The following is a 14,864-nucleotide window of genomic DNA, read 5'->3' as shown; positions in this document are numbered from 1 at the left end:
GAAGCAATTTTCATCCAGGCCAGACTGACCAGGGATCCTGGAGGTTATTTTTTTTTTTTGCCCTCTTCTGGGCATGGAGTAGGGGTCACTGGGTGTGGGGGTAGGTAGTTGTGAATTTCCTGCATTGTGCAGGGGGTTGGACTAGGTGACCCTGGTGGTCCCTTCCAACTCTATGATTTTATGATTCTAATCTTTTCCAGAAAAAGTTTTTGAGATGATCCCATCTTTTTCCTCTTGAAAGTGAATGTCCCTCTTCCTTTGACACAGGGCCCCTCAACTTGATCCCTACCTCCATCTGATGAATCTACCGGTCACCTACCCACAAAGGCTCTGCCACCTTTTCACCTAGTGCTCTGAAGCATCTGATACAAGCCGATGTTGCCATGGGAAGCTATTGCAGGTAGCCCTGGGCTGGTGGTCACTCTCTAGTCTCTTTCATTCTGAGATCTTTCCAATTACTTTTCTGTGATATTTTTGGAAAGTGGTTACCAATCAGCTGCAGGGTTCAATTCTAGGTGCCAGCAATCCTCTACACAAAGCCCTTCATGGCCTCAGACCTGTGTATCTGCAGGATGGCATCTCCTGCTTTGTTTCGCTGTGATAGGGCCCCTTATCTGAGCAAAGCCTTCCGAAGGTAAAATTGGCCACTGCCTGTCCCCGTGCGTTCTCAGGGGTGGCCATGGCTCCCACGCTATGGGAATGGTCTACCTGAGATTCTTAGGAAGACCCCCACACACCTCTGTCATTCTCCAAAATGTGCACCACAGAATTGTTCGGGGGGGCATTCTTGTCGAGGGAGCAGAGCTGTGGTGTACTGGAGCGACTCTGACTTCTCTTAGGAATGCTGTTTTCATCCATCAATTGTCCTGTTGACTTAGACAGTTATGTTTTCTTGCATTGGTTTCCCCCCCCCCAGTTCTCAATCCACGACATTGCAGCATAATTACTTTCTAACTAAAACAAACAAACAAACAAATAATAGGATTTTTTTTGAGGGGTTGGCTTAGTTGGCTCTTGTCCTACCGTGCTTCATGATGGTGCTTCCTTGGTGTCGATTCCACGTATCTCCTCCTAGCAAGCCAGAGGGTCAGGCAGCCATGGCAGGACTCAGCAGTGGGGAAAAGGGGGGTCCTCCTGCTCCCCCCCTCAAGAGATCCAGAAAGTCAGTAGAAGCCTCATCCTTGCAGTCTGGAGTTTTTTGACGAAGGTGGAGTATAGATGCAAAATGAACATCTCCTGTCCTAGGAGACAACACTGAAGACTAGTGGAAGAGAGCCCCCTCCCAAACTAAGAGGTCTACACAGCCAAAGGAGGACTCCAAACCATGCCTTCAAGGGATGGGCCTCGGTTGCCTTGGTTGCATTGTTAGAAAAGAGATCCCAGTATTCTCCAGATAAGGAACTAGATACATCAGGGGAAAGGGCAGGGCAAGTAGACCCTGTTTTTTTTTTTTGGGGGGGGGTATTTGAATTTCCTTTCCTGGCTCCCTGCACACAGGCAGAAAGATCAGGGCAAAGAGCTGTACAATGCAGAGTTCTAGAGTTGGACGGGAGCTTAGAGACCATCTAGTCCAACTCCCATGTTCAATGCTGGAAACCCAAAGCCAGAGTATTTCCAGCAAAATGCTGTCCAGCCTCTGCTTGAAGCCTTCCAATGAGGAAGAGACATCACTCCCCCTCCCAGTTACCACTTGCATTGTTGAGCTGCTCTGCCCATTAAGAGGTTTCTCCTCACATGTCTCCAGCTTCGTCTGTCCATGAGCAGTCTGGAGGTCCTCCTTGGCAACAGTGAATGCGGGCTTACTTGGCTTGGTGGTGGCACATGCAGAAGGGCTTCTTGGGCTTGCGGTACCTCAGAGGTTGACTCTGAGTCAGCAGTAAGACGTGGTAGGCAGCTGTGTTGGTCCCTGGGAAAATGCAAGGCAATCATCATAGAGTTCAGTACCACCAACCAAAATGACCCAAAATGGGATGCAGGTGGTATTGACTAAGGCCCTTGGTCTATGAAGGTCACTACCATAGGCGTAAACTGTGGAGGGGGGCGCAGGGGCTCGATCCCCCCGAACTTGGAATGGGGGGGCTGAGCCCCCACCTGGAACCAGTGCCCACGTGAGGGGCTCAGTTACATTGGCAGCTGAAGTATAAATAGAAGCGAAGGCTGCCGATGTCACAAGGAGAGCGGCGCGTCCCGCTGCTTGGGATCCTGGCATCGCACTCCGGTTCCTGAATGTGGGGAGGGGAGAGGAGGAGGAGGATCGGGTCTGGCTGCGGAGAGTCTGCTGCAGCTGCAGGAAACCGTGCGATGGGCAGCCCCAGCGCCATGCTGCCTTTGTGCAAAGTTGGGGCTGCTGGCTTGCATCGCGCCCCTGCGTAAGGAGCGGTGGGATGTGCGGCAGCGTTTGCACCAGCTGTCGTCGCCGTCTGAAAGCACCCGTCCCTCCCAGGTAAGGCGCCGTGCGTCCTGTGCCGAGCTCCAGCGCCCGCTCTGCCCCCCCACCTCACGCCCCCCACCCTTCCCAGCTCTCACTCGCTCGCCAACACGTGTAGCTAGCAGCCTCTCCCAAAGTCTCCCACCGCAGAAAGTTGGTGCGGGAGCGGCTGCAAGAGCGCGGCTTGGCCCCGACCCCGAGCACAGTCGGTCTTGTCCTACCTTCCTGTTGTATCATATTTAGAATTTTTTGAAAAGAGACCTTTGACAAAGTCTACTAAGCAAAGACTGCTAAGCAGACTTCATAGTCACGGGATAAGAGGACAAGTCCTCTTTTAGATTGAGAGCTGGTTGAAAAATAGGAAGCAGCGAATAGGAAGCAAGGGTAAGTTCTCCCAATGGAGGGATGTGAACAGTGAGGTCCCTCAGGGATCTGTGTTGGGACAGGTGCTTTTCAACCTGTTCATTCATGACCTGGAGTTGGGGGCGAACAGTGAGGTGGCCAAGTTTGCAGATGACACCAAATTATTTAGGGTCCTTAAAATCAGACTGCGAAGAGCTCGAAAAGGATCTGTACAAACTGGAAGAATGGGCATTAAAATGGCAAATAAAATTCAATGTGAGCAAGTGTAAAGTGATGCATATTGGGGCAAAAAATCCCAACTTCACATATGCACTGATGGGATCTGAGCTGGCAGCAAGGGACCAAGAAAGGGATCTTGGGGTTGTAATGATGATGTCAACCCAGTGTGCGGCTGCTGTGAAAAAGGCAAATTCCGTGCTGGCCATAATTAGACGAGTAGAGAATAAAACTGCTGCTATTTTACTGCCCTTGTACAAATCTATAGTGAGACCACACTTCGAATACTGTGTACAGCTCTGGTCACCACACCTAAAAATGGATATTGCAGAGCTTGAGAAGGTGTAGAAAAGAGCAACCAAAATGATCAGATTAGAGCAATGGCCCTATGAGGAGCGGTTAAAACACTTAGGGCTGTTTAGCTTGGAAAGAAAGTAGTTAAGGGGAGACATGATAGAGGTCTATAAAATTATGCATGGTTTGGAGAGAGTGGACAGGGAGAAGCTTTTCTCCCTCTCTCATAATATTAGAAGGCGGGGTCATCTGCTGAAGCTGGCAGGGGAGAGATTCAAAACAGATAAAAGGAAGTATTTCTTCACACAACACATAGTTAAACTGTGGAACTCCCTGCCCCAGGATGTGGTGATGGCTGCCAACTTGGAAGGTTTTCAGAGGGGAGTGGACATGTTCATGGAGGAGAGGGGTATTCATGGCTACTCGTCAAAAATGAATACTAGTCATGATGGATGCCTATTCTTTCCAGGATCAGAGGAGCAGGCCTATTATATTAGGTGCTTTGGAACACAGGCAGGATAATGTTGTTTCAGTCGTCTTGTTTGTGGGCTTCATAGAAGCATCTGGTTGGATACTGAGTGAACAGACTGCTGTCTGATCCAGCATGGCTGTTCTTGTGTTCTTATGTGTCATTTAAGTGCAGAGTATTTTGAATTGCTACATCTTAATGAGTGGGTTGTACCTAGATGATGCAATCTGTATAGGTTTACCACTAATTATACCAACACATGCCAAGTATTGGGGTGGGGAGGTGAAGGGAAATTGGGAAGGAGAGGTGGAATATGGCAGGAGAGGATGCTTGTGGGAGCAGCAGAAGGCATAATAGGGGATTAGAACACTTGATTGTACTATAATTTCAAAAATATAAATAAAGAAGCAGTTTGAATTGTTAATTAAAAGTTATAGTTGTATTTCAGCTGTCTGAAGATCATTTGTTGAAGCCTTCCTAAATTTCTGAGGAGCCCCTCTCTAAATCCCCCATGGTCCTGCCTCCATAGATAGTGGAAAAGGAAGCCCCTCCCGGTGATGTCACTGGCCCCTCCCTATGATGTCATAGCAATGTTTTTGGCCAAGCCCCAGCCCCTTCTGGAAAATCAGAAAGTCTACACCCCTGGTCACTACGACCTCCTTTTGGACTGGTGGCACCTCTGTAGGGTTTCAGGGAAAGCCTTGCACATCTCCTTCTACATGATCATTTTAACTGGCGATGCCAGGTAATTTAACGTGGAGCCTTCTGCCTGCAAAGCAGATATTTGGAGACCAGGATTTTTGGATTTTTGCCTTTAAAATTCTAATGATTGTGGCCAATAACTTGCCCCCACCCCCAGAATTAGAACTTGTGGAACAGACCACTGTGATGGACGGGTCAAAGTTCTGCCCATTTCCTGAAACCTGCCTTTATACCTGACGGTGAACAGTCAGTGTGGGCCCTGGGAACCTCGGTGGAGCAGCTGGGAGTGAAGAGCAGGAGATAGGAGTCGCTAAAAAGCGTTTTCCCTTCAGACAGCTTGGACGCCTGTTTCAGGCGAGTGAGGGAATGAATCCTTGGTCTCAGAAGACGGTGGTCCCGGCGTGTGCCTCCTTCAGGGGAAGCGGGCCAGAAGAGCATCCTCTCTCAGAGAGGCTCACCTCACGGCCATGTTTAATTAACCACCTGCATGGCATATAGGCAGCAATTGCGCATGGACTTATTTTTTAGATATTTGGAAACCATTTATAGAAACTTATATGTAGATCTGCCAACACTGTTGTGATCTTTTGTTTTTAGTTTATGCATATTTTTAAAAGGTTTGTTCTTTTCTGTTAATTAAAAACAAACAAGCAAACAAACAAGCCTTCCAAGGCTGAAGAGAGCTGAAGGGACAGGCTGGGTTCAAAGCTCAAAGCTCACTGTAGCCTAGATTCTGTGGCTGGGGTCAGGATTCATACATTTTCTTTAAAAGCACAATTGGTTGTTTATTCACAATTGGTTGTTTATGTGTTATTACATGGTTCTTGTGTCTTGTGCTCAGCTGAAGTTGTGAGTTATATCTGTAAATATTTTCAAGCTCTGGTGCTCTTTCTAAGCCTTTAACCTTTTTCCAGGGAAATTTATAAAAATTACTTGTTATTTTTTTCACCTCACGACTACTGTTGTTATAGGGAAGAAGAGGTATTTTCTTAATAACCAACACAGGAGAGGAGAATAGAAGACTTCTAACACCGGCCCACCAACATTCATTTGTCCATGGGGTTCGGTTGAAATTTGCCCACAGGTGGGACTTGAGTGGTTGTGTGGTGGCTGTAGATAAAACCCAAATCACACGACCCAGAATATTTATACCCACACCCGTCACAACCACTAGTGAAAGGGAGGAAGATCTGCCTTTGAACTTATGCACTATCGATTTTAGCTAAGTTATATAGTCAAATGCCCGCATTTTTCACAGGTTGCAGAATTAACTGCAATAGTTTCTCCCCCAAACATGCCTTCAAACACCACCACGACAGAAAAATCCTTTTTCACATTTTGAAATATAATTTGAACTTCTGTATACAAAAACTTTAGTACACGTCAATATATTTTCAACAATAAGTGTAAACATTACATCTATATTTCTGCAATCTTTTATTGTTCATTGGCTTGGGAACCCTAATTTGGGTTGAAAGGAGGCTTAAAAGGTTATCGATGGAATATGTTCCCTGAATATATTCAAATACGGGTAATCTGGACCGTTCCATCCTTCACTGGAAACCATAATAATCTTTGGCAGCGCAGTTCATATGTTTGTTCAAATTGAGAATTCATAAATTTCTAACGAACCTAATTCTCCATTTAAATTAAACTGAGGATCATAAATTACAGAGTTATAGTCTGTGTCATAGGCGTGTATGTGAATAAAAACAAATAAATTGCTGGTTTTTGGGTCTGCAATTCCCCTCACGTGCAAGCGCGCCAGAGGGGTCTTGAGCCAGCGTCTCTGGAGTCACACATGCTGAGGCTGCTGTGTGAGGTAAACAGTGGGATGGGGGAAGACCCCTTGGGGACATCTGGGTGCTGAGGTAAGGGGGGAATCAACCAGCTGTGTAGGCAAGTTGGATCATGTCAGGGTTTTCCCTCAGAACCCCCAATGGGTGTCCCCTGGAAGTAAGCAAAGACCCTCAGGACATTTACAGCTCTCTCCTTTGCCAAGTGGCTCTAGTCTAAGACCACTGAGGTGAATTGGATTAGACTGGAGTAACTTTGTATAGGATTGCACTGTTAAGTGTCCTCTAAAACTGAGAGCCAGCATGGCGTAGTGGTTAAGAGCGGTGGTTTGGAGTGGGTAGAGTCTGATCTGGAGAACCAGGTTTGATTCCCCACTCCTCCACATGAGCGGCGGAGGCTAATCTGGTGAACCGGTTTCGTTTCCCCGCTCCTACACATGAAGCCAGCTGGGTGACCTTGGGCCGGTCACACTCTCTCAGCCCCACCTACCTCACAGGGTGTCCGTTGTGGGGAGCGGAAGGGAAGGTGATTCTAAGCCGGTTTGATTCTCCCTTAAGTGGTACTTCTTGTCAAAGTACCCGAAGAAAGGGGAAACAATTTGCCCTCATCCCTTCACAACTGACCCATTGCCTCTGGGACGTGGCATCAACATACGCTGATTAATGCAGAAAATATTATTTGCAGGACCAATATAGTCCTCCAAATAGGTGGTGCTGGGAATTTTTTTTTTGGGGGGGGGAAGCAAAGGAAGATGCAAGGAAAGCTCTCTGGCTTCTTAGTTATAAAAGTCCATCCATTGGAGCCTGAAAAGAGCTCTTTGCGTAACCTGGCAACTGGATCTCCAGTCACTAGGCAACATGGTTGCCGGGCAGCACGAAAGGTGATTGGCAGTTCTAGCAGGCGAGGCTGGGCAACAGCCCTTGGGCCAGGAAGCCGCCAGTGAAAATGGGCTCAACACCCTCCTCCCGCCCCCCTCCAGGAGCCACAGCCCCGGTTTTTTTGCTACACATGGATGACTCATCCTTCCAAGGGCTGGAAAAGACCCACCCCACCCCGTAAAAGGGGAGGATATGCCCCTTGATGAAATTTCAGCCTTGACTATCTGGTAGGGCTTAAGTACAAAGAAGATGCGAAAGGGCTGGGGAGGGAAAGGATGGGAAGATTTTAAACAGCTACAAGACGACCCTTTCCCCCAAAGTCCAAAAAACGGGAAATTAGGGTAACTGAAACAATACACATTGCATGTTTCTAAATCAAGTACGTTTGGGTTTCATAAGAAATGTTGCATGTTTCAGTTTTAAAATACCCAGGAGTTCCCCCTATGGCCTCAAATATTTCCCCCCGTGAGTTCATCATTTCCAGAAATGGTGCACCTCTCGAGTGACGTGAATTGTTTTGTTCAAGACAACAGAAAGTTTTATTCACATAAAGTACATTTTAAATTTTGTTTGCTAAATTTAAGTCAAAATAAACATGCTAGAACAGATCATGCTGTATTTAAGGCATTGGAGAATGTGCTGGAAAGATTTGAACCTCAGAGGTTGACTTAAAAAACGAATCCTGACAAAACTCACTGGCACATGAAAGAAGTCTCATGGGAGGAACACCCCAAGTACTATTTGTAGTCCATCAGCAGACCTAAAATGTAAAGGTCTGACCAACCCTTGTAGATAGCACCCCTTATATTGTGTGTCTGTGTGAAGTGCCGACAAGTCACTTCTGACTCATGGCGACCCTCCGAATCCATGTCCTCCAAAATCTCCTATTGTTAACAGCCGTGCTCAAGTCTTGGAAACTGAGGGCCGGGGCTTCCTTTGTAGAGTCTCATGTTGGGTCTTCCTCTTTTCCTGCTGCCTTCCACTTTTCCTAGTATGAACACATAGAATTGTAGAGTTGGAAGGGACCACCAGGGTCATCTAGTCCAACCCCCTGCACAATGCAGGAAATTCACAACTACCTTCCCCCAGATCCCCAGTGACCCTTACTCCATGCCCAGAAGATGGCCAAGATGCCCTCCCTCTCATCATCTGCCTAAGGTCACAGAATCAGCATTGTTGACAGATGGCCATTGAGCCTCTTCTGTCGAGGAGGATTTCCAATTGTAAGGATTGTTCCCATCTTGCCCCTTCTCCCTGGGGCAAAGTGATGTAGCATGAGGCCATGCCAGCATGTCCCCAAAACTCCATAAAAACTTTACCAGAAGAAGTTTATTCTTATACCTTCCGGATTTGTCAGCTGGTGATCAGGCAGCCAATGAATTCCTCAGGAAAATAATAAACCGATTTCATATTGGTCATGTCACTAGCCAACTCTTTGAAGACAAGGGATAAATTGCATTCCTGCAGCGAATGCAAATTATCAGGAGATTCCCAGAGCCAGCAAGGGCTAAGGTGTGACAGGATGGGTCACCGTGGAGACAGATGGGCCATCAGTGAGCAAACTTCAAAGGGAAGGGGGTTTGAGAAAGAGTTCCTCCCCCCCCCCCCGCTCTCACAGACTACAAACAGAGCTTTGAAATGCATTTGCTAGGGGTAACTAGGCCTCAGCCTCAACTAAAGTTTTGAGCCAATGTTGTGCAGTATTGTAGCAAAAGGGAATGCAGGGTGTATTTCCTTTACAGCTTCTTATAAACCTCCCGGGAAGGAGAGCTCACCACCTCCCGAGGAAGCCTGTTCCACCGAGGAACCGCTCGAACTGTTAGAAAGTTCTTCCTGATGTCTAGACGGAAACTCTTTTGATTTAATTTCAACCCGTTAGTTCAGGTCCAACCTTGTGGGGCAACAGAAAACAACTCGGCACCCTCCTCCATATGCCAGCCCTTCAAGTACTTGAAGATGATTATCATATCCCCTCTCATGAATACATGACACTGCCTTATACTAAACCAGACCCTCGGTCCATCAAAGTCAGTATTGTCCACTCAGACCGGCAGCGGCTCTCCAGGGAGGGGTCTTTCCCATCACCTCCTGCCTGGTCCCTTTAACTGGAGATGCCAGGGATTGACCCTGGGACCATGGCCCCTCCCCTGATTGTCTTTTCCAGTGCCTCTTGCCTTCTCATTATGAGACCACAGTAGGATAGCCTCAGTTTGGTCATTTTAGCTTCTAGGGACAGTTCAGGCTTGATTTGGTCTAGAAAGAGAGGAACACCCGATTCAAGAGGTAACGCTTATACACAGGGGTTAGCATGATTTAGCACCCCCCCCCAATGTCCAGGCATGCTTAGTGGCTCACTCCAACACCTGGGAAAGGCAGAGTTTGGGGAAGGAGCTCAGCAAGGGGTGCAACGCCACAGAGCCCACCCTCCAGAGAAGCTGTTTCCTCCAGGGCACCTTGCCCTCCCCCCCCCCCGAACCCAGAGCCGGCAGCGTTACACGCCATCCCTGCAAGCTGGCATGATTCTGCAAAACTCCCTGCGATACTCTGTTGGCTGCCCTCCTTTCAGGCTGCCGGTCCAACCGGTCCTGCGGATGGCAAGGGTCAGCACGGCTGTTTGACCAGGGCTGGGGTGAATTAAAATGCCCCCCCCCTTGCAGGCATGCTGTATAAAGGCAAATTCCATGCTGGCCATAATTAGACGAGGAACAGAGAATAAAACTGCTGCTGTCATCCTGCCCTTGTACAAATCTATGGTGAGACCACACTTGGAACACTGTGCACAGTTCTGGTCACCACACCTAAAAAAGGATATTGCAGAGCTTGAGAAGGTGCAGAAAAGAGCAACCGAAATGATTAGGGGACTAGAGCAACTGTCCTATGGGGAGCGGTTAAGGCGCTTAGGGCTGTTTAGCTTGGAAAGAAGACGGCTGAGGGGAGACATGATAGAGGTCTATAAAATTATGCATGGTTTGGAGAGTGGACAGGGAGAAGTTTTTCTCCCTCTTTCATAATACCAGAACATGGGGTCATCTGCTGAAGCTGGAGGGTGAGAAATTCAAAACAGATAAGAGGAAGTATTTCTTCATACAATGCATAGTTAAATGGTGGAACTCCCTGCCTGTGAGGTCCTCCAGCCAACCTAGGTTGTCTCAAAAAGTCACTTGCTCAGACAGGCATGTCAGAAGCAGGTAAACGTTTATTGAGAGCATCTAGTAAGCATGGATATGCTGCAGCTTCAAAGCTGCCAATGCAGAGCTCGGCTGCAGGCCTAACTTAAAGCAGGGTTACACGATTACATCACAGGTGCAAGATCAAACGGCCTGGGAAACAGCGAGATAGCAGAGTGCACAGGAAAGGAGGGAAGCAGGGGTGAGACAGGAATCTAAACACGGCCTGGCCGTAGCTACTCAAGGTCGGGACTCGGGAGGGGTGGGGAACAGGGAGTGGGAATCACAGAACAACTGAACAGCAAACACGGGCCTAAGACATGTCAAGAGCCTGAACCAGGACCTGGCCGCTTGTACGGGCCGGACCTGACAACAGAGTCGAAAGAAACCGTTCAGCAGACGTCCTCACACTGCCCCAGGATGTGGGGATGGCTGCCAATTTGGAAGGCTTGAAGAGGGGAGTGGACATGTTCATGGAGAATGGGGCTATCCATGGCTACTAGTCAAAATGGATACTGGTCCTGATGCACGCCTATTCTCTCCAGGGTCAGAGGAGCATGCACGTTATCTGAGGTGCTGTGGATCCCAGGCAGGATGGTGCTGCTGCAGCCGTCTTGCTTGGGGGCTTCCTGGAGGCCCCTGTGCGAGCAGACAGCTGGCCTCGACGGGCCTCCCGGGTCTGACCCAGCAGGGCCGTCTTTCCTTCCTTCCTCTCCTCGTGTCCTGCTGCGCCCCCGCCTTGCATGCAGGGGCCGAGGCTCCCCCACCCCCGGGCCGAAGGGCGAGCTCCTGAGCAGGAGCAGAGCGCCAGGCGCGAGGGGGCGGGGGCAGGCTGGCGCGGCCGCGCTGCTGGCAGGAGGAGGAGGAGGAGGAGGAGGAGGAAGGAGGAAGGAGGCGGCGCGCCCGCTTGCCCGCCCGGCGCTCCTCCTTGTCCGCCCGCCCGCCCGCCCGCCCGCCCGCGCTGTGTGCGTGCTCCCCGTCCGCGTGCATGCATGGCGGCGGCTGGTTCGGGTCCCGCCTGGGCTCCTCCTCCTCCTGCTCCTGCTGGGCTGCTGGTGCTGGGCCCCCCCGCCTCGGGCCGCTCGGCGCTGCTCTTCCGCGCCGCCCTGTCCGCCCCCCCGGGCCGCCGCGTCCTCTTCGTGGCCCCCCGGCCCTTCCAGCGCCTGCCCGGGGCGGGGGCGCCGCCCGCCAACAGCGCCAACACCAGCCTCCAGGTGCGCCGCCGCCCCTCCAACCCGCCGGGCAAGACCAGGGGGGCGGGGTGGGGGGTCGTGGGGTGGGGGTGGGCCGGTGGCTTAAAAGCCACGCCTGGGCGTGGAGGAGGGGCCGGGCCGGGGGGGGGCAGGCTGAGCGGGGGGCGGGGGCGGCTTCTGGGTCCCAAAGTTGCACAAACGGGAGGGGTGAAGAAGAAGAAGAAGAAGAGGAGGAGTTGTTGCTTTTATGTGCCAACTTTCTCTGCCACTTAAGGGAGACTCAAACCGGCTTACAATCACCTTCCCTTCCCCTCTCCACAACAGACACGCTGTAAGGTAGGTGGGCTGAGAAAGCTGTGACTAGCCCAAGGCCACCCAGCTGGCCTCATGCGTAGGAGAGGGGGAACAAACCCAGTTCGCCGGATTAGCCTCCGCCACTCATGTGGAGGGCATGCGGGAATCAAACCTGGTTCTCCAGATCAGAGTCCACCGCTCTTAACCACCGCACCATGCTGGAGTCCCCCAACAGCCCTGCAGTGGTGAGTCCTAGTGGATGCTACTTGGAAGTCTTACTGTTGAACATCTGGGGCCTTCCTACATCCAGATGAATCCACACCTTCTACTGCCCCCCCCCCATTCACCTGTACCCTCCATTAGCCGCGAGGCAGGCTTCAGCGACCCTACTGCCAAAACCAATTTGGTTGGAGTCCAGGAGCCCCTCCAAGACCAGCCCCATTTCCGGGGCGGGAGTTTTCCTGAGCCAAAGCTCAACTCATCAGATACTGCAGAAACCTGTGAGGAAGGGTCTCCCAACCCCCCTCCCCCTTTTTGTGCCCTCAAGGGACAGCTGACCTATGGTGACCCCTGGCGGGGTTTTCTAGGCAAGAGACGGTGGGAGGTGGTTTGCCATCCTCCAGCGTGGTGCAGTTGGTTAAGAGCAGTGGTTTGGAGTGGTGGACTCTGATCTGGAGAACCGGGTTGGTTTACCCACTCCTCCACATGAAGCCAGCTGGGTGACCTTGGGCTAGTCACACACTCTCAGCCCCACCTACCTCACAAGGGTGTCTGTTGTGGGGAGGGGGAATTGTAAGCCGGTTTGAGTCTCCCTTAAGTGGTAGAGAAAGTCAGCATATAAAATCCAACTCTTCTTCTCCGTCTTCTTCTCTGCGTCAGGACCCTGGTATTCCTCAGAGGTCTCCCATCCACATATTAGCCAGGGTTGACCCTGCTTAGCAAATTCTTGCCACTGCATTTCACACATGTAGGTGATCCAAGCGCTGTCTGTGATCCAATTGTCACATGAAAAACATAACGTGTGATCTCAGCGCTTGGTCACACCGCCTTCAGTACTCCAGCATTTGCCAGCCATCCTAGAGAAGACGAGCGCCCGGCCTGCTGTGCGGCTTCTGAGTGCCCCCCACCCACCTGCCCTTGCTCACACCCTTCCTTCCTTCCTCCCCTTTCTCCAGAGAATCCAGTTCTTGTACCCAACATCCCTCCGGGAACTGCTTCAGCTTCTGGCCTCCTTGCACGAAACGTGGCCTGGCAGCCCTTCTCTGATGGTGCTGGACAGCTTGGAGGAATACCTGGCCGGTTGCCCTGGCCCTCACCTGGCCGCCCAGCTCGCAGCCTTGCTGCTGGACACAGCCAGCCACTTCAGCCAGAAGCGCCATATAGAGCCTGCAGGCTGCCAGCTCATCGTCTCTGCGAGGTTCCCGGTGGAAGGTGGAGACGGAGCGGAGCAGCTCTCGGCCATCCAGCGCTACTTCCCGGCCCGATGCTGGCTGCACCTGGAGACGCAGGAGAGCGGGGGCTCCAACGGCCAGGGGGCTACCAAGGTGGTCAGAGCATGCCTCTCCCAGCCGGGGACCGAAGATCAGATGTGGCAGCTGACATTTGAGCCACGGGAGGAGATGAAGATTTCTCCACTTCTGTGCCAAAGGGAGGGGGTGGGGGTTCGTCTTCAGTGGGCCACGGACCACCCGCCACTGATGCTCACCGCATCGTGCCTGTCTCTGTTCTGGACCTCTGGGGGTCCTTAGCCTGAACCCTTGCCAAGTTTCTCCTTAAAATTGCTGCCTACCTCTGAGCAGTTGTTAACTGCAAACCTTCCTTAAATGGGCAGTGAAACACTATGTGGTTGTTTCAAAAAATTTCCCCTCCCAACTTTGGGGGGACTTCCATTTTGGTTGGGCTCGTAGGCTGCTTTTTGTGAAGAGGTGGCAAATTCTGGTTTGGGGGAAGTACAGTGTTTAGGTCTCTCAGAAGCGTCCCTGGCCCTGGAGATTGGAAAGGACCTTTGAGCGCAAAGATGGCCGGGCTATCTGGGAAAGGTCTCAAAACGTCCCTTCAGGGCGTGCTCTGCCAGTAACAGGATGCGAGAAGAATAAATCCCACAACTTGTGGCTTTAATTCCAAAACGCACAAGTCAATGATGTATTGGGAAATTGGAGCATAAACCGGGAAACCCGAGGGAGTCATGCAGCATTTCGGGCTGGGGCTGGGAGGGGTGTGTGCCTCTCTTAACACTTCTCATTCCCTGCCTGGGAGAAAGAGAGAGAATTCCTCACCACCACCTCTCCCAGTTGCACCTGATGCTTTCCCAGATTCGTTGGTTGCAAAAGGGCAGGGGTGGGGTTGGGTGAGGATTTTCCAGAGGCATCTTGAGTTCCCGGGTGCTGTGCAGGCTTCGTGTGGAGGAGTGTGGGGGAAACAAATCCAGTTCGCCAGATTAGCCTCTGCGGCTCATGTGGAGGGCGTGGGGGAATCAAACCTGGTTCTCCAGATCAGAGTCCACCGCTCTTAACCACCGCACCATGCTGGAGTCCCCCAACAGCGGTGAGTCCTAGTGGATGCTACTTGGAAGTCTTACTGTTGAACATCTGGGGCCTTCCTACATTCAGATGAATCCGCTCTTAACCACTACACCACGCTGGCTTTCCAGAGTGAGACACCAAAAACTGTCTCGCGAAGGGGGGGGGGTCTTCCGAATTTCCTGCTCTGGATCTCATCCAAAGGCCTGCCAGTGAGCCTGTCTGGTTGCTGCTTCCCCAAGTGTTGCCTCTGATAAGCACTCCAAAGGTGTGGCCGGCTGCCGGGCTGATAAGCGCTATCTCGGCCCTCCAGGCTGGGGCTGGGCCTGCCGTGTGGTTGGCGGGGTGGGACATCATGTTCCTGAGCTCTGGCCAGACACGGAAGAAGTCAGCCCAGAAGTCATAGAATCATAGAGCTGGAAGGGACCACCAGGGTCATCTAATCCAACCCCCTGCACAATGCAGGAAATTTCACAACTACCTCCGCCCCTCACAGCCCCACACTCCATGCCCAGAAGATGGCCAAGGTGCCCTCCTCCCTCTC

The 14,864-nt window shown here is 51.2% G+C and overlaps 1 protein-coding gene across 1 annotated transcript; it reads left to right on the top strand.

The window, feature by feature from the left end:
- Positions 1 to 11,306: 11,306 nt before the first annotated feature.
- Positions 11,307 to 13,549, top strand: SWSAP1 (SWIM-type zinc finger 7 associated protein 1). Its single transcript, XM_056850681.1, is given in 4 exon segments — positions 11,307 to 11,528; positions 12,977 to 13,462; positions 13,465 to 13,517; positions 13,519 to 13,549. Coding segments are annotated over 4 exon segments (792 nt in total).
- The last annotated feature ends 1,315 nt before the right edge of the window (positions 13,550 to 14,864 follow it).

The sequence above is a fragment of the Euleptes europaea genome, chromosome 1 (assembly GCF_029931775.1).
Source record: "Euleptes europaea isolate rEulEur1 chromosome 1, rEulEur1.hap1, whole genome shotgun sequence".
Classification (NCBI taxonomy): Eukaryota; Metazoa; Chordata; class Lepidosauria; order Squamata; family Sphaerodactylidae; genus Euleptes; species Euleptes europaea.
The sequence above is the reverse complement of the archived record's forward strand: the minus strand, read 5'-3'. Positions and strand labels throughout refer to the sequence as shown.